Source organism: Haliaeetus leucocephalus, unplaced genomic scaffold (assembly GCF_000737465.1).
Source record: "Haliaeetus leucocephalus isolate CR32 unplaced genomic scaffold, Haliaeetus_leucocephalus-4.0 Scaffold722, whole genome shotgun sequence".
Classification (NCBI taxonomy): domain Eukaryota; kingdom Metazoa; phylum Chordata; class Aves; order Accipitriformes; family Accipitridae; genus Haliaeetus; species Haliaeetus leucocephalus.
In genome coordinates, this window is record NW_010973158.1 from 279,695 (window position 1) to 299,353 (window position 19,659).

Below are 19,659 nucleotides of genomic sequence, written 5' to 3' on the forward strand. Positions count from 1 at the left end.
GCAGGACAGCATTAAGTATTCTTTGAGGGTACCTGCCTACCAGCCTGGCCCAAACTGAAGGTTTCCCAAAACCAAATCACATAGCTCACAACCTGTTGTCAAAGTCAGCTTCGTGTAACTGTCAGTGTCCCTGCTGAAGTTGCACAAATATCTCATAGCAGGCAATAAACCACACTGCACTAATGCTTTCTAATTAAGAGTGAAATTCCCCCTCTCCCCCTCCCTTGTCTGCATACTGTTCTCTTCTTATCACAGCAATGAATGCTGTTAGTATAAAGGTTTCTCGGCACAATTTGAGCCAACAGCACTAAAGGGAACGGTCACAACCCTGATGGCCTCTGTACTGACCACACAGCAAGCTTCTCAGAAAATCCTTGTGCAGGACCTGCTTGCCTGTGGATTTAATTCTTTGGAAGGAAGAGACAGACCCCTCCCCACCCAACCCCCTGTCCTTTTATTTGAAAGAGTTTCTAAAAGGAAATAAATAGACATTTTCTGAGTAAGTGCTCACAAATAGAAGAAAACAAAACAAACTAGAATTGACCACAGAGATGACACAAAGCTAGTTCAATAGCATCAAAGCTGAGATTTTATTCCTGCTGTACCTGGCGAAGCTTGAAAGTGAGAAGTTGGCATTATACGACAAACAAAGTTTGCCCAAGCAGAGTTCTCAAGCCAGCGAGAACAGAGCTGCTTCTGGACCCTTCTTGGTAGTGGTGGTGGGCTACAAGAGGAACAAACCTAATTCCCAGCAGGTCTTCAGGAAGGCTAGAATCAACAGATGGTTCTCCTAGGCCGTGCTGTATTTTGGAGCCAAAAAGAGACTGCAGCCATGCATGTCTTTTCCCCAGCCTCTCACACTACTGAATATCAGCAAGGTGTATGTCAAAACACAGCCTGCCAAAAGCGTTCAAAGCACTCAGTATAGCTCTCCAAGAAGTTTCTCTATCTCAGCCTGAAAAATTACATCCAGACCTATCCCTGTTTTACCCTGTGATTTTATTACAGCCTGATGGAGAGAATACCTTACCTCAGAGACAAAGTTGACATAGTTGAGTATGAAATGCAAGGGAGAACAGAGGGATTCAAAAGAAAAGCAGGCCTAACTATAGCCTTTTTTTAACAATTCCTCCCTTCTCTCAGAGAGGCAAATGAGTATTAAAAGGTCACAGGTGAAACCTGCTCTGTAAATGAATCATTACATTGGAGCACATGGAGCATAAACATTTGTGCACCAGAAGAAATGGCTGAGTAGGTGTTAACTGAGCAGTATACATGCAGTAAGTCAAGAGAACAAGAACAGGCACAAAAGCCAAGAATGAACACAGGTGAAAGTAAAGGACTGGCAGTGCTGCCTGGAGTGCTGACAGCATCAAGGGCACACCATGAACAAGAGCATACCATAAATGCAAAGCAACAACTCTGTTACAACTCAATCTGGCTCTGAGCCTTCTTTGTCAAAACAAAAAGGCTGCAGGGATCACACAGCGTTGGCACCAATCGAGAACCAGGGGGACAAGATGAGGACGTGATAGCTAGCAGTCCTTGTTCTCCATGCCACCACAAGTAATCCTGGTATCTGTGAGAAAATGAAATCAGTTGTGTTTAAAACAGAGAGCGCCTTCCCCTTCTGTATTGTGTGCTCAAACAATGAGTTTTGCTACATTTATTGTGTCAACAAAGTGGAAGAAAGAAAACAAAGTTTTAATTCAATTATATAAACAGTTTCAGTACAATGCATAGAAGTTAACTCAAATTCCATTAGTCTCAAGGTAAGAGCCATCAAGTTCATAAAGAGAAGTACTAACCTTTCAGGAAGAAACAGCAGTAACTTATGATAAAAAGGTGGTAAGGGAAGGACTGTCTCAACCCAGGAGAGAAGGCATTTAGGTTACATTCCAGTTTGCACAAGTGTACAACTTGGACCTTTGTGCAAGCATGCACATTGCAGGCTCCAGACAAACCATCCTTGACTGTTGTGGTTCTGAACAGAAGCCAAGTAGATTGCAGCAGCTGTATATTCAATGAGTTGGTGTGATAAAAGATGGATTGTCAAAGCTGAAGCATGATTAGCATGATATAAACCTTACAAGGTAACCAAGTCACAAATTAAACAGTATTTAGATGATTAATAGCATATGATTGCATATTAATTTACCCAGATTATATTTTCCCAGAGTCTCAAATATTCCTTCCAGACTTCTGACCTAAGTCACAGAAGTTAAATCAAACTATCCAAAAGCCTCAGATTAAGAAAAAGACATCGTGATGATCCTTCTTCTAATCTTATCTTACTCTGTGATATACATGCACTTTATCTATGCACAACACCACCATTAAGAGCAAGGCAATTTTAGTCCCTGACACAGGTGGCCTCATTCATGAACTCAGCTGAAAACAAAACTTACTATATACCCTCACAGTACAGAACAGGCCCCAACCATACATGCAGTGCACAGTATGCCAAATGAATTGAATGTCAGAGCTGGAAGGGAACAGCTCCTAAACTTACATTATATAGAAGCATTGGTGTTTTTGAGCATCTGCTGTGGTAAACACATGACTCCAAGCATACAAGACAATAGCCCTGGTCACAAAATATCCTCTCTCTTCAACCCCACTATTAAAGAGCACAGTAACCATGCTCTCTACATTCAAACACTGACTGCCCATCTAACTCAGTACCTACTCTACAACTTTTGACAATAGAAGCTTAGAGGATTGCTACTTGGTCTACTAGAAAAGGTTTCCTTCAGGGAAGGGTATCATCTAGACACATGCAGCATTTGACAAGAAGGGAACAGTGTTACTCTCAAAGCAGAGCTGACAGAATACTTAAAATTGTCACTGCCATGCAAACTCTATTTGTTATACCCAATAGTTAGGATAGTCACTGAAAAATGCAGTATCTGTTTCAGGGGCTGAAGGTTTTCAGGCTTTGAAGTCCAGTCAGAATGCTGCCCTAGGTAAGTTAAATGCAAAAAAGTTCACAGTACTCCTAACTCTGTTCCCTGTTCAGATTAACATATTTTTGTACATATGCCTGTGAGAAATAGGACTGCAGTTCTCTTAATCCCCCAGCCTGCATTGAGGAGGATGTTTGATTACACAGACAGTAGAAACTGCTGTAACTAATGTTATTTGATAAACATTTTCTCTACACTGTCTATTAGATCTTAATAGGAAATTTAAGTTTAATTTTCAACTGCCAATAACAAATACAGAACACAGTACGGTATTGGGAGATTAGTAACTGTTCTGTCTTACAAGGCCAGCATACTTCACATTGGCTCAAGGTAGGAGTAAAATGAAATAACACAGGAGCAAGAAGATAGGTTGCTCTTCCGCTACAAGCCTCAAAGTCTTCTATTAACACACTTGCTACATACACTAGAAAACAAAATGCTGAAAGCAGCTCACAGGTGGGAAAATGACAATGGCTCACCAGGTATCCCCGAGATCCACTGCACAACAGGGGTGGGCATGCGGTTAAGCTGCATCAACAGCACCTACTGGCTTGTTTCTCTCCATTGCTGAAGCTTGGTTACCCAGCAGCCACTTTGCAACACAGCCATGCTGGAAATCACGCAACAGAGCTTAGCCCAGTATCTGCATTATGAATTGTTCAACAGCCACAGGTTGACAAGAGGGCTGGTATAGTTTTCCCAGCTGGACCTCCCTCCATCTCTTAAAGCAATCTTGAGGCTGTGAAGGAAACAGTATTTATACGCTCTCAGATAATGTCTCCTGGAAGACCAGAGTCTGCAAAAACACCCCAACACTTCACATTCAATCTGTGCATCATATTGTTTTCAACACAGTAAAAAGTCTTAATGCATGACTGCTGAGAAAGCACATGCAAACTCATTTGTTAATACACTGGCATATTAACTGGAATAAAAAAGCATCCTGCTCTTCCCTCATATTGAAACATTTTTTCCAACATTTATTATAGGGCTGGCAGACAATCATATGTACATCTAAGCTCCAGGTGAGAAGGGTGTTATTTGTATTTTTCCTCCTTAGGGTGTACATCTGTGCAGGATAGCACGTGATTCAGCATAAAGATTCTGCAGAATTAGTCTGTGTAAAGCTGTAGCCAGCAAGCAGTTTTGACAGTTACTACCTCAAAGCATGAGTCAAAGTAACAAGACAGCAAACCAGAGAAAGGAATCTTCTTGTTTTGCTCAAAAATGCTTTTATTCAAAGGAGTAGGGTTAATGAAACCTCTGTTTCAGCAAGGAAATATTAAATTCACATTTTACATATGACAATATTACAAAATAACCATCCAGTGACTATTACAGCGTTTTTTCAATGGTTGGGACTCAGGCCATTTTCACTCTTTTTCATCCACCATCCACAGCAATCAAAAAATCAATTTTTTTGGTAATCCTGAAAAGTGTAAATCACATTGTTACCAAAGTAAAGGGGACCAGCCCCCTCCTCAAGGCTTTAGTATTCATTTGATACTGTTCTTGAGATACATCTACTCTGAGCTGCTTAATGCTGTTTACTGCGGCAGCAATACATAATGATTTTTTCCAATTAATCTATGGAAGACTACTAGAATCAAAGCTCACTTGAATCAGTATGTGTACTCCAAATGAGTCCCAAATTCTGTAATTAAGTGTTAATTGCATTTGGGATACATGTAAGTATTTCTCTTTATTTGTATAAAAAGCTAGCCAGTTAATTCTACTTTTAAACCTAAGAAAGACAAACTATTCTAAGGCTTAACCCTGCCCACCACACATACACTTGTAATGATTTTTCTAACATGCTGTCACTAGCCAGCAATAAGCCGTCTGCAGGAAGTAATAGCCCCTTCAGTCTGTGCCTCATTCTTTAACCATGTATTTGTTTAGTATCAGCTGTAGAGATGATGGGGGCAGCAGTACTTTTCTGATTCTATTCCAGATCTTGTCCTCTCATTTCTTCATATGCTACTTATTTATAATGTAGGTAGAACAAACCATAGCTGCCTTCTGGTATGGATATGAAGCTTACTATGAAGGGATCCAACTGTTTTTGCCCACCCTATAGGCAGAAGTCTCCTCTAAAATACACTGACATTGAATCATACCTATGAACTTTAAATGAATGCCCAAAGAATACAAATTATTAACCTTAGATATGAACAGAATGATTTTTTCCCAAACCAGTGTAGAATAGTTCTGAAATTAGATAAGATTCCTTATACTGCATTAACTCAGGAAAAAGTTTAGTGCGGTATCTTTTATACTGTTTTGCAAACCTATGGCTCCATAGAAATGCAGATTAATAAGACTAGAAATTAGTGTCCCGGGGAAGGAGTGCTGCTTTTGACTAAGTGTTTGCCAGAGTAAAGATGCACAATGATGTCATCATAGCATCAGTGTCTCCACATACTTCACTGATCAGAAATAAGTGGTAGCAACAGCTAGAAATGATGCATGCTCAATACTTTTCACAGGCAGTCATCCATTTAGTGATGGTTTTCCCATGACAATAAAAAGGCTGGGTTTTTTGAGAAGTACAGCTGCTGCACATTTAAGTTTGGTGAACATGCCCCACATGCTACAGGGGTTTGTTCTCATGGAAAAGCAGGACTTACAGAGACGGCATAAATTCTCTCCTGGCAGCCAGCCGCTGTTGCCAACATTTTATAAAAGGGATTATAAGAGGTATATAAGATTACATCAGTATTCACTCAGTCCGTTCTCCTAAGTTCAGAGTGCCACCTCAACAGGGCTAAGGGAAAGAGAATGTACTGTGCAAGATGCAAGCACAGGCCAGCCTAAGAATTTCAGGGGATGCAAGTTATCTTTCTTTGAAATTGCTTTTGCACATTTACACCCTCAATAGCATTAAAAACATGCTGTACTTGAAATTTTGTTTAGACAGAGACTGTAGGATTTTTCTTCCAAACCGACATTCAGATTTTAACTTTAGATAACACCATGTAAGCATGTAAAATGAAATCCAGGGTAGCAGATTTGCTAGCTCTAACATTGGCTCTCTTTAATGTTTGCTGGCACTGGAGGATCTACCTTTGAGACCCTCTGGTTCTGGCAGCCCAGCTAAGACAGTAACAGAACATAACAGAAAATCCACATCAGAAAATCCATTATGTTTCCATTTCCACTTAGTGGAAATGATACTGCTTTTTATACTGATACTCAAATGTCTTAAAAAGTAATGCTGACTTCCTAAATGCCTTAGTTATAGCCAATCTCAAAATTCCTGGCATTTAACACACAAGTCTGATTTCCTCTTCCTGAAGATAAGACTTTCAGAAAGATGTTAAAGCAATTAGTGTTCTAGCTTAATACAGCTCTGGCAACTCTGCTCATTGTTGAATGCAAGACTTCAAATGGTTAAGTCACAGAACTCAAGGAAGCATTTATTTCTCTTTCCTGTCGTTTAGTTAAAAGGCATATTTTAGGGTATGTACTCCAAAACGCTAATCACATGGTCCTTCCAAAAGGAGCTAAAAAGCTTAAATTAATTACTTAAGCTATGGTAACTTGACAAGCTCCCATGTGTTAGTTAACCCATGGTACTGGGGTCAGCAAAGAGCATGCAAATAATCAACTGATTAAATTTTTCTTTGAGATTAGAATCTTAATCTAGAGGGAACTAATGCATTGTACTTCTAATTTGACACAGACTAAGAAACAAGAAGTCAAAGTGCCCCAAAAGTAAGTTAAACTCTAATAACATAGCTGCATTTCTGAATTCAAGAGGAAATGCACTTTCATAGAAGCATCTCCATTCCAAAAAGATACCACTCTTGTATCAAAACAGTCTCATACTGGCAATAACAAAAAGCTGATGCTAACCTGACAGCTGCTATCTAGCATATTCAAGCTGTTAAGAAGACCAACTCCAAGCTTAAGAACCAACATTTGCCTCTCTACTAGAAGGTCTGGGTCATTTAGTGTCAGATACAGCCCTGAAGCTTTTTTTGTCATGAAGATACAAAGTACGTGCTAATGTTTGGGAAAGACTGGAGGCTCCCTATAGAAGTAAATGCTAGGGAATAGGCTTGCCTTTTAAAAGGGTTACAGAAATGTGCTTAATGTTCCTTACCCAGAGCGGTCTTAACAGTTAACTTGCTTGGTCTAAGAGACAGTGAGCAGAAATCTCCCTTCTGAACCTGATTTACGCTCCCAGTCTGACTTTTGAAAAAATAACACACTATGTTTCTCTCTCTCTCTCTCACCCCCACCCTTTTTTGGTTTCAGTGATGTAAAGTTCAGTGATTTCCACCTCAGTAAGATGTCTTAGAAAAAAAATAAAGGGCATCATAATAACCTATAATTTACTGGGTAGTAGCACACTCCATTACAGAAATTAATGGAATTAGATATTGCTTCTAATGAATAGATTCCTAAGCATCATAGAAGAGCCTTTTTTGTACCAATTCTGTTAGAACACAGAACTAAGTAATTCTCACCCTAAAGCATTTATCCTAAAACATAAATCATTAAAGAGCTTCAGCTGGTGCTGGTGCTCAGGGATGTAGTCCATACAAGGATGTAGTTTTTGTTCTGAAACATTGGAAGTATCACATTCTCTCTGAGCATGTAACTGCTATTTTAAAACAGGTGAAACATTAAGAGGTTACCTTGATCTATTCCTTCTGTTCTTCTCTTTTTTAAATGTAAAAGTGCATTTTGTTGCTCCTTTACAGCTTCTGCAGGACAGTTGGGTCTTGGCAGCTGATTTCCTGGAGTGGGTCCTGGTCGGTTACTGAAGTACTTCTGTTTCAATGCCTTAATGATAATGGAAGAAAAATAACCAAGTAATTAGTATAAAGTGTCAGAACACCATCTATGAAGAAGTTGTAATGAAATAAAGCATGTGCAATGGGGACTTCAAAACTAATTGGACACTTTTATATTAGAAGGTGGCCTTGGGGCAAATAAAGATTTTGTGTTCTCAATGACTACCCACAGCACTTTGATTTGTAAGCCAAGATATAATTGTGTACTGTTATTTTTAACTAGTACTCAGACATCCTAACAAAACTCTAGACTACATTGAAGGTGGTCTTATACAAACAGTAAGCTTCTAACTCTGAAGAACTTACAATCTGAACAGACAGATGAGACAAGAGGATAAAGAAGAAAGTAGGAATAAAGAAAGGTTAAAACATTATATCTTGGTCAAATCTAGGACCTGGACACCAGCTGTTTTGCTAGCTTTTAAGATAGGTCTTTCCCCAAAATTTCTATAAATGTGCTGTTTCTACACTGTAAACTGTGAGAGAAGTGTAGTTTGAATTAGAGCAGAAGACAGACAAGTGTGCAGAGTTAATTTCATTTGGTGGAATTACATATCCTATTGGCTAAGCTGTCTCCTACGTAATCATCACTTTTGCTAATATCAGTTACATGGTATTCAAAGTCAGCTATAAAACAAGCCAATACAGTGCAAATTCTTTCCTGCCTTAAACTGTGGATTGTCAATAAAAATGCTAGACTAGAAAAATCATATATATTCAATATTCAAGTCACCATCCTACAATATGACCTATAAAATCACTCCATACTTACGAAGTAGTACAGACATGTCCCAGGCATAGCAAAACTAATTATTTGGAAACATATATTGAAAGTTCTTAAAGATGGTGACCAAAAAACCTGATGTGCTCTGGAGAAGTCTTCTAGTGAAAAAATACATAACACATACACTAATCCCCTGGACTGGGATCTGCCTTGTGTAACAAGCAATGAGGGAGTCCTGGCCTTAAGGGGACAGCTCTGTTTCTTGCATGCTTCCCCAACAGTGTGAGGTCACAGAAATACAGTTTTGAAATTGCCAACTGCTATATCTTCCTCATAGAAGAAATCAATATTCTGAACTAGAACATTCTGCAATATTTTTATTCAAAGTCCTTCATTTCTCCCCATTAAGGAGTAGTGAAATTGAGATCAGTTTCACCCAAGTATAATGGAAAAGGATATTCAGATCAGAATGCTGGTTTAAATCATGACAAAACTTTGTTAAAAAAGAATGAAAAAAGTTTAAATGAAATTGAAGAAGAGACTGGATCAAGTTAAGGGTGAAAACCTTTCAAACCCAGGGAATAAGAAATGCTAAGACTTAAGTTTCAAGCTTTAGGTGACTGAATTTTGAATGTCATACAATGACCGTCTGAAGGCCATGACTCATACACCCTTTAGTTGTCTGCCTTTGCTCCACATTGGGAATGGAGACAATCAGTCAGCATTATTCATGCCTTTGAGTTCTCTCTATAAAACACTGGAAATTTGTTCCTAGTATTTCATAAACAGAGCTATATATATTTCATTTCAAATCTGGCTTACTGGCTTCAAAGCACATTTGTCTGATATTAAACAGTAGTTAATGAACATTAGGACATAATGCAAGTGTACTATACCTGAGTAGCCGTAACCCTAGTGCAAGGATTAAATGTGAATAAGCCTTGCAGAAGGTTGAGTAAATCATCACCAGCTGCACTGAAGATATGTTGAAGTGGCATTCCAGGGAAAGACTTAAATGCGACATAATCTGGAAGACTTGTCATCCCCTACAAAGGCCAAAAATAGAATGTATGTTTTTCAAGTTAGAAAGAGCTGAGCTTCTCACAGAAAGGGAACTTCACATGGCTGTCTTTTGGCAGAAGCAAATTATCTTTCAAAACATCTTGCTAATACATGGTCACTGAAATAAAATAAATGTAGTAATAGTAGGTCATAAAGACTTTTTTTTTTTTAACTGTTATAGTTGTTTCACACTTTCCCTTTCAAAGTGAGCTCCCTTCCCTTGCTTTAGTGGTGACCAGTCCAAAAGGAAAAACTGCTAACAAAGAAAGGAAGTACAAAAGAACTCTAGGGTGGGTGCAGACAAATGAAGTAAAACTTTTTTCTTTTGCAAACTGACATGGTGTAAGAGACAAGATTCACAAAATAGCCAGTCTCCCATTTTCTCCCAGTTAATAATACACTGTCCTTCTCCTCAAAGTTAGCTGATCATCATGAGCATTTTGAGCTACTTTTGAAATGCACAACTGAAACTTTTTCTCTGGGGAGCAGGGGGAGGGAAGGAAAATATGCCAAGCAGTTAAACAGATGAATTGCATACTTTTTCCTCCTGTAGGTATGAAAACAATCCCATTGTATTCAAACTATAATAAAAATGATCTTGTAACAGACAATTATCCAAACATAGTATTTTAATAGTTTTAAGTATTTTAAACCTCTAGTCATCACACTTCATTAAGTTTATCCAAGCAAAATAAAGTATTAACACTGAAGTGAAAAATGTGCTCAATCAGTTATAATCTTGACAGTATTTCAATTCTTGAAATGCATGGGTTTGCAAATTAATTTGGGAATGCATCATCTTTGCCATGCTAGCAAGTCTCCTATTCTCCCCTCTCCCCACCCATTCTTAACTCTTCCTCTCCAAAGAAAGCAGAAATGTCATTGCAAAGATCTTCATGCATTTCATTCAGAATTCTGGAGCAGCAACAGAATTGTGTGGGGCTAGTAGTGCGTTATATGATATTTCTCCATCTGGCTATAGCTCCATTTGGTGATTGTGTACCATAGCATTCAAGCACCATTCACACAAAGGAAAAGCAGCACAGAGAGGGAACAGAGGTGTGATGTGACAACTGGTTAACAAGTCCAGAAAGCGCTTCCACAACTCAACCACAAAAGAGGATGGTCTGATCAGGGAATTCTGGACCACCCATGCCCATCAGCTGGTCCAAGTTGCCCGTCCAAAGAAGCCATGCCCCACTTCCTGTCAGCCTGCCTGATAACCACAGTTATCTAGGTCATTGTGCGCCCTGACATTAAGTTTAGCCCAGTATTAGTGAATTACTGGATTTACTGTCATCTTGACCCAGATAATGATACTACTGATTTGTATCTGTTACTGCACCATTATTCTCAGATAAACTGTTTATCCCTAAAGCTATTGGTCTGGTGTCTGTTACCATATCCTGAACATGTAACTTGGCTGGACCATCTCTAGTGTCAGAAGTGGGACATAGTACACAACATCATTACCTGCCCCAACCTTGTACCGCGTGCCCTAATTGGTTGTTTTGCCGTGCCCACAGACACCAGATTCTCTGACGGAGGGAAGCACCTGTTCCCTTTTCCATGGCTACTTTAATTACAGAAATTCAGAAAGACAAAAACATGAAGGGGAGGTTACTCTGTCTATTCCTCTTTGTGCACTGTCTTGGAAATACTGAACACCACTGACTGCAGCCAAAGCTTCAGCTGTCTCCCTACAAAAAGAATGGGCTCAAGCCCAGCAGGATACTCAGCCTGCATCTGTCATACTCGCCACTGCCTGTGTTAAAGGCATGCAGGCTCGTGTGGAGAAATTAGAACACCTCGATGTCCCCCTTGTGGCAGCACCTGCCCAAGAAAAACTTGACCCGCAGCTGGAAGCTACAGAAAAGGGAATTTCTGCAACAAAAATACATAAAGCTTTATATATTGACCAAGAAGACGTGGAAGGAAATACTTGGTTTGATTTGGATTCAAACGATGATACATCAAATTCTTGAAGCCCAACGAGACTTATGAATCCCATCAATTATTGAAAACGAGTATGATGCTAATGGAGGTATCACAAGTATCTCCACATGCCCTTTTACAAATAAGACAAATCAAGCAAGTGCCATCACAGTCTGTTATTGAGGATTACTTAGCCTAGCTTGCAAATATGAGGAGGGGATACCATTCAAGTTTCAGAATCAGAAGCTCAGACCCTCACTTTAGGGTCTGGAATCTGACCCTAATTCCATCAGAAAATACAGACACTGTCTTTTGGGCATCAACAGCTTATGTTCAAAGAGAGTGCCCCAAGATCATAGAATGAATGATAGAATGATTTGGGTTGGAAGGGTCCTTAAACATCATCTAGTTCCAAACCCCCTGCCATGGGCAGGGACACCTTCCACTAGACCAGGTTTCTCTGGATGGATCCTAGACCAGGATGTTCAGAGATGACTGAGGACCCTGGCCAATCCCACAGATTTAGAATTGAGCATAGCTAAGTTGGTTATCAATCATGCTTTAGACATAGGCCTCATGGCAAAGACCTGTCATCATCCCACTGAGACACAGTGGTGCCTACTAGTCAAAAAGGGTCCACTCATAGGACATTTAATATCAATAAGCACTGGCCTTACAGGTGCAGCACACAGCCCCACACAGTCCCTGCCATTACAAAAGGTAGCTTCTGCTGTGCCTGTTCTGTTATCTTCCCATCTCCCTAAAGATGCAGCTATAATTACCACCAAATCCTGTTGTGTCCCTGTAAGTTAAAAAAAACCTCCCTAAGCCTCTGTGAAAGGGCCCTGACCCAAAGACCTTGAGAAAGCCCGTTTGGCCCTGGGCATTCCCAAAACAGCAATACACAGAGTCCCAGGATCAGCGTTACTGGCTCTTGCCAACACCCCACATTGTGCCACACATTCTCCCATTGGAGGTAAAGCCCAAGTGCCCCTCCTGCCATTCCATCAGCTGGAGCCTGGAAACCTCAGCCTCCGTTACCCAAACTTACTAGAGGTCCAAATAGCACCACAGGGTCTGGTCAGAAGCCACCAGTCTCTCTGACATGCTACAGAGGGTGTGGCTTATATGGACTTCCAATCTAGTGCTAGATGTCACCATCAATGATAAATTGTATTTGCATTGCCTCATTGATCCAGGTGCTGAAATTTGTCATCAATAGATCACATACTGGAGCGGACCACTTCCCTCATACTGCAGTAGTCTGCGAGCTCACAGGACCACTCATAGCTCTTCCTGTAGTCAGTCAAGCATGACTTCCCCAATAGACGTACGTCCCAAGGATCTGCAGTTTTGGGATATTCTAACATCTTAAGATATGAACCGACTCAGAAGCCAAACCTTCCATGATGCTCAAGGCGAGGTACGGTATCTTGGTACTTCTGAACCAAACCACCTGCTAGTTCCAGTAAGTACCTCCCCTACCTCCAATGACCCATGCTGTTAATTTACAGCAGGACCCTGTAAAACCACAAGCCCAAAACCTCATCACCTGCCTCCCTTCTTACAGGGCTGGAAGAACAGGAAGTAGTCATTGTGAGAGACTGAATGAGTTAATGTCTCAAACATTGTGGTGGAGCAACAACAAACCCTACATAACAAAGAAGCCAAGTTCTGCCTAGCACAGAGGGCAGAGGGCATGCGGGAGGATGATACATATGCTGAGCCAGGCAGCTCATCGTACATGGCCAGAGGTCATACAAAGTTTGTGTGAGAAGGGGCTCACAGCTGCCCGAGGGACCCTTCAGGACCACCCCCCACAACAGCACCAGCACACAAGATCGAGAGTTAGCTAAGTCCTTACAGGCAGTGTGCAGAAGACCAAGAGGGGTGTGACTGACATGAGAAAAGGCGGGAACTGGGCTATAAAATACACCAACACAAGGAGCCCTGCGCATGCGCCCACCAGAACTGGACCCCTCTCCTGACTGGACCAACGCTGGACCCAGGACCTGTGAAATCCTTCTATTTTCTCTCTGTCTCCCTCTCTTTTTTCCCACAATCCCCACACCTCATCTGTTTAGACATAAACCACTGACTACAAGTCTGGGACTAGGAGTGGATCCAGCCGCCCCTGGGCTCCTCTCTGAGGAGGAGTCTAGAAAGCAAGGGGGTCTGCTCTGAACCTCCTGACTCAACGGGAGGGATCTCCTTATTTTCTTCCCTGAATTGATTTATATGGTCACCACGGGTTACAGTTTACTGAGGTAGTTCCGTGCCAATTCTTACTGGGAGAAACCCCGCCACCTGCTGTTCTGCCTTCCAAGCGCAGGCTGCTTCTGCCATGAATAAAATGTTTGATCATTTGGTGTCACCTCACCTTAATTCAGCCTGAGGGGATTCCGAATTCACCACGACCCATCCCTGTTCTGTCCAGCCTGGGTCATGACAGTCACTCACACCCACACCCCATTTAGCAGCCCCATCTGGCCAGTGGGCAAACCCAACAAATAGGTCTCGGCATCTGACCGCTGCCTACTGTAGCACACATTCTGCCTCCTCTCTGCTTCACGCATCAGTCCTAATAGCTGCTGACATACTCAACACCATTTGCCTGCTTCTTACCTATGGATGGCAGTTTTGGACATTAAAGATATGTTCTTCCAGTGCCCCATCCACTTAAATGATCAAGGTCACTTTACTTTTACATGGAATAACATTCAGTACACCTTTACTCATTTACTTCAATATTATCACCATAGTCATACCCTTACTCACAGTCTCTTAGCCTTAGCTGAAACTTCTTCCACTCCTGATCTCTTCTGCCACCACTATACCAATGACATCCTCATGGGCAGACCTACACATGAATCTGTTGCACAGGATATAACCCTCTTAGTTTCAGCTCTGAAAGAACACTGGGATCTTTTTATTCCTCCCTGCAAATGCCACGCTCCTGCCGAGAATGTGAGTCTCCTTCTATGCCGGTACCAAAAGTATTCTGAAATCATCTTGTAATCTGTTTTATCTTTACCTACTCCCTCTCCAAACACAACCTGCAGAGATTTTAGGCACTTCATAAATTACAGCATGCCCATGTCCCTGGTTTTAGTCAGCTAGTCCATCCTCCATATTCCTTGCTGCAAAAACATTTCACCTGGGACTGGAACACAAGTCATCAACAGGCCTTAACCCTTCTCCTAAAAAGTATTCAACATTTAGGACCCCTCACCCCTACTGGCAGATTTGAACTCAGGGTCCAGTAGAGTGGAAATGGTGCCTGGTGGGGACTGTTCCAGGAGAGAAGTTCCAAGGACTCCACCCCTAAACCTATCCATTTTGGTAGCAAGGGGTGGCAATATGCACAAGCCTTATATCGTGAATGGGAGCATGCTTTACTTGCTACCTTTTCTGACACTGACAAGCTCCTTCAGGATCATCCCCTTACACTTAGGGTTTTATGTCCTATTCTTCATGACATCCTTCACAACATTGCTTTCCCTGAAGGATAAACTCAATCCATTGCCACTCAACACTAGGTTCTTGGTATACCTGTCATCACTGATGGACCCCAACCTTTAGGCCCCAACCATTGTATCCTCACCCACCTCACCTTTCCCATTCCTGTAGCCACCAACAATCACTCAGATTTGCCATTACCTAGGTCCCTCCTTTCACCACCCTGCAAAAAGTTGCCTGGTTTACTGATGGCTCAGCAATCCTTTGCAGTAATGCCTGGTTTGGGTGTGACGTCACTGTCCAAACCACTGATGGCCAAATCACCATGGTACTGCACAGATGGCCAGAACTCCTGGCCCTTTGCTTAGCCATTTACTGCTCTGCCCACACTATCTGACCCCTGACATGTTCTAGGTGCATGTGGTGGCTTTCCCTCTTGGAAAGTGTGCTCCTTCTGCACTCTTACTGCAGTAATTAGGGGCCACCTTCTTTAGGAAGATAGGTGCACACTTTGGCTGTTGGCTGTGTTGATCCCATTCTGCTCACCACATGGTTGAGGCTAGGTGGAATGACTGAGCAGATGCCACTGCTGCAATCAGAGGGGTGGAAGTGATAGTGGACACTGATGCCCATGATAAGCTGACAGCAGCCCAATAATAGCAGACGAAACTGAGGAAACCTTAGGCCAAACCTGCAACCTGGAATGTGGGACCACTGTGGTAACTCACCAGTTGCATGAGCACTGGAGTTACCCGCTGCTAAAGCTTTAGCCCAGGTTGCAGCACACTGTGAAATACATCTTCAAATGTAATGAACAGAATGTATTCAAATTGTATGGACAAATGGGAAAACCTGGCTTAAGGAACTTTGCTACTTTAACACTGGTAGGAGGAAAACCCCACAGCTCTCCAGTATGGAATCCTTCTTTGAGATTACGTTATACCTCCATAAGCCAAGAGCAGAACACCACAGTTAACTGTGGGATTGTAAACAATTCAAATGGGAGATGCCTCTATATCATTTAAGGGACCAACACATCAGTGGATCAACAATCAGCATCTTGTATGCCTACGTTAACCCTTTTGTAGCTTGACCCTTATTTTCTCACTGTTGATACTGTATACCTACAGGCTAACACTCCGATAGCTTTCTTAAGCATAATATTATTCCCACATCTCCAAGTCCCTCTCCTACTTCCCTTCCCAAACCCACCATACCATCCATACCCTTATCAATATGAATTATCTCTAATTGAATGGCTTTTGCAACATGAAGACTTGCATCGACTGTTCAAACAGGCAAAGAAGCAGGCACAACAAACTTTAATAACCATGGTACCAGAGATGAAACAAATCCTGGGAAGTGTTTAAAAAAAAGTCAAACATAGTTGGCAGGAATCCATTTCAGGATGGCCTCCCACCATTAGGGGGATATGGAACATCCTGCTTATTTACCTAGTTGTAATGCTTATTTTCAGTGGCTTCTTACTTGTTTTAGTTGTCGTATTAAAGATTTGTACTTGGCTTTTGGCCCGTACTGTTCTGATGGTTTCTTGGCACACCACCTTATTGACTGTCTTGTCTCAATTTAACCCTTCATCACCCCATGACCAGACTCCTCTCCACACCTGACACTCCCAGTGAGGTGGGTAGTGTCAACATTGGTCTTGGCCTTATGCAGCCATGGCAAAACAACCACCCTTTCCCTCACACAGTCACGTAAGCAAGGGCTGAAAATGTGGGGCTGTATTGCCTTATACAGTGTCTGCTCCATATAGTGACCACACATCTTATATCGCCATAGCTCCATTTGGTGATTGTGCACTACTTAAGGTAGCATCCAAGCACCATTCACATAAAGGAAAACTGCAACAGAGGAAGAAGAGGTGGGATGTGATAACTGGTTAGCACGTCCAGAGAGTGCTTCCACAACTCAACTACAAAAGAGAACAGTCTGATCAAGGAATTCAGGACTCCCCGTGCCCATCAGCTGGTCCAATTCACTCATCATAAGTTCTGCTCTGCTTCCTGTCAGTCTGCCTGATAACCATGGTTATGTAGGTCATTGTGTGCCCTGACACTAAGTTTGGCCTGTTATTACTGAGTTTACTGTCATCTCAAGAGATAATTGTTCTACTAATTTGTATTTGTTATAGTACTGTTACTCTGAGATAAACTGTTTGTCCCTAAAGCTGTTGGTCTGGTGTTTCTTAATGTATCCCAAAACTATAACTTATGCAGGCCAACTTAAGTCCCTACAAATTGTTCCTACTTCTGAAAGTGATTAAAGCCTTTCAGGTTAAAGCAGACTAATTAATCAAGCATCTCAAAAACATTAAGCAACAACAATAATTTCACACCAATAGCCATGGGAAACTGCGGATACATGCAGAAAGGAAACCAAAAAATTTCATTACTGTTGCTTAATGCTAACAACACTGCTATATTGACCAGAGACTAGCCAAGAGAAACAATAAATTTCAGCTGCTTATCCTCTGCTTTGTGCGATCAGGCAGATGCCTTCTGAAAACCTACTCAAGTATTCTGGTATACCCTTTAATTTAATTTCAAAAGCTAAAATAAAGAGTAACAAGTAAAACTATTGTCAGTCTGTTAAACAAAAGCACTCACAGGCCACTGTTCTTCCGTTGGGGTGCCCAGTGTTTCAAATATCCTTGTCAGCTGGTCAAGATCAGAGTCTCCAGGCAAGAAAGGAACCTGGAAGAAGGCAACAGCATTTGATTGAATTAACTTCTGAATTTCAATTCTAGAGAGGAGCTTTGAGCTATCCCTTATAATTGCAGGGCAAAACATCTTTGTATACCAGCTGCCCACAAAGAGGTACACTGAATATTTGAGGCCTTCTAGTTATGTCCAAATAGATTCCGAAGGTTTCTTGCAACCCAGGCTTGGTATCACTGACTTGATAGCAGAGAGCTAAACATAAGATTAGACCACCACCACATTAATGTAAAATAACTAAACACAGGAAAGGAAAGATTTTACATCTCAGTTGCCAGTTTAAAGCTGGTGACTCACGTTGATCTTTCCATCATCTGCTTCCTGAAGTTAGGTTTTATATATATTCAAAACATTTAAAGTGAATCGTAACTGGGTTACACAAGCAGCAGTTAGACTGATGGAATTAGACAACAGCACAAGGGACAGTAGTGACCCACTAGGTTAGAAACTGCCTAATCAGTGTCACATCTCATTTAAACTAAGCAGAAGACAAAAAAGGGGATATTTGCTCAGTTTAACTTGTAGCTTGTGCATCAGGCACACAATGCAAGAAAAAAAAGACTGTGACCAAAGCAAAATTATTAAGAATTAGAGGCAGTATTTAATCAAGTAGGACAGAAAGACTGTAATGAACATCCCTACTAGGCAGTGTACTAAATTTTGGTGTCATGAAAGTGCCTTGAACATAAACTGCTTTTGTAAAGCTCCCAGAAGTTGTATTGTCCCTCAACCCAGTACACTCAGGAAGAAAAAGGACAGATACATTTAAAATTATCGCAGTGACAAAACTGAACCATTACACATTTATGCTTTGTGAGAAACCAAAGAATCAACAGAATTCAGCAATTTCTTATTTCCTTTCTGACTTTGAGTTTATTCAACTTAGGAGGTCTAACACATATTTACATACACAAGTACTGCTTAAACAGCCACTGTACATCTCCATTTCTGAACTGCCAACCAAATTGTACGAGTGATACACCAAATCAAAAGATTTCTTTCAAGGTGTTTTCAGACAGACCAGTTCCCCAGTATGGTTCATGACATGGCCACACAAACACTTAAAAGTACAGTGCAAAAACCAAGCAGAAGCCACGTAGTCATTGAAGAAATTATACTGCATGCTACTTCATGGCTTCAGCTGTGTCTGTGCCCCTGCCCTCCACCCTCCACCTCACACTTTCATGTCCTCTACACAGATCTGCACAATAAATGGTCTGCTTCAGTAAAACATACTTAAGGACCATTACATCTGTGCACTGTACTCAGGAGTGGCATAGAATTACTTGATGTTAACCTTCAGCTTCATTCCAGTATTGTTAACTAAGTTTAGAAAAAACACAAGTCTTCTGCTCATTACAAGTAAACCCACAGTTAAGGTACTGGTGATAATTATTCACAGTTATTGAGGAACAATGTATAAGGGACAGAGTATGCATGTATCTATGATGTCAAATTTCCAGAAGGACAGCAAATGAAAACTGATAGAAAGCTGTGTGAAAGGATAACTCTTCCAGTCCTCTGAGTGTTATCTATTCAACTTTCCTCAAGGCAAGACTGTGAGAGTTTGTTACAATTTTTTTACCCAGCTGTCTTCCAATGATTGCGATGCTTACGGAACCTCAGTCTATTCCAAAACTTCACTTTCCTTACAGTTTGCAAGCTTTTGGAAGCCTTTTTCCCTTCCTTTCCTGAACAGCCTAACTGCCTTCACCTGCTGCTGTTAGCAGGAGAGGGGAAACCCACATATGAAGTTGTAATGCACTCTGTAATGTAATGAAAAGCAAATTAAAAATGCTTACATTTGAAGACTTACCCTGAGGAGCAATTCAGCTAAAATACAACCAACAGCCCACATATCAACACCAACACCATACATTCTAGCACCAAACAATAGTTCTGGGGCTCGGTACCATCTGAAAAGAAAACACATATTGGGAAAAATCACCTGGCTTTGCTCATGGCAA

General features: G+C 41.2%; 1 protein-coding gene across 1 annotated transcript in view; it reads right to left on the reverse strand.

Annotated features, from left to right (window-relative positions):
• Positions 1-624: 624 nt before the first annotated feature.
• The window catches only part of CDK7 (cyclin-dependent kinase 7), a 29,611-nt gene continuing 10,576 nt past the window's right edge, over positions 625-19,659 (reverse strand). The window contains exons 8-12 of the mRNA XM_010580585.1: positions 19,509-19,608; positions 17,582-17,668; positions 9,392-9,541; positions 7,613-7,760; positions 625-1,579 (exon numbers count right to left, since the gene is read on the reverse strand). Of these exons, the coding sequence (XP_010578887.1) occupies positions 1,536-1,579; positions 7,613-7,760; positions 9,392-9,541; positions 17,582-17,668; positions 19,509-19,608 (529 nt within the window). The 3' untranslated portion in view covers positions 625-1,535. The remainder of the gene's footprint in view (positions 1,580-7,612; positions 7,761-9,391; positions 9,542-17,581; positions 17,669-19,508; positions 19,609-19,659) is intronic.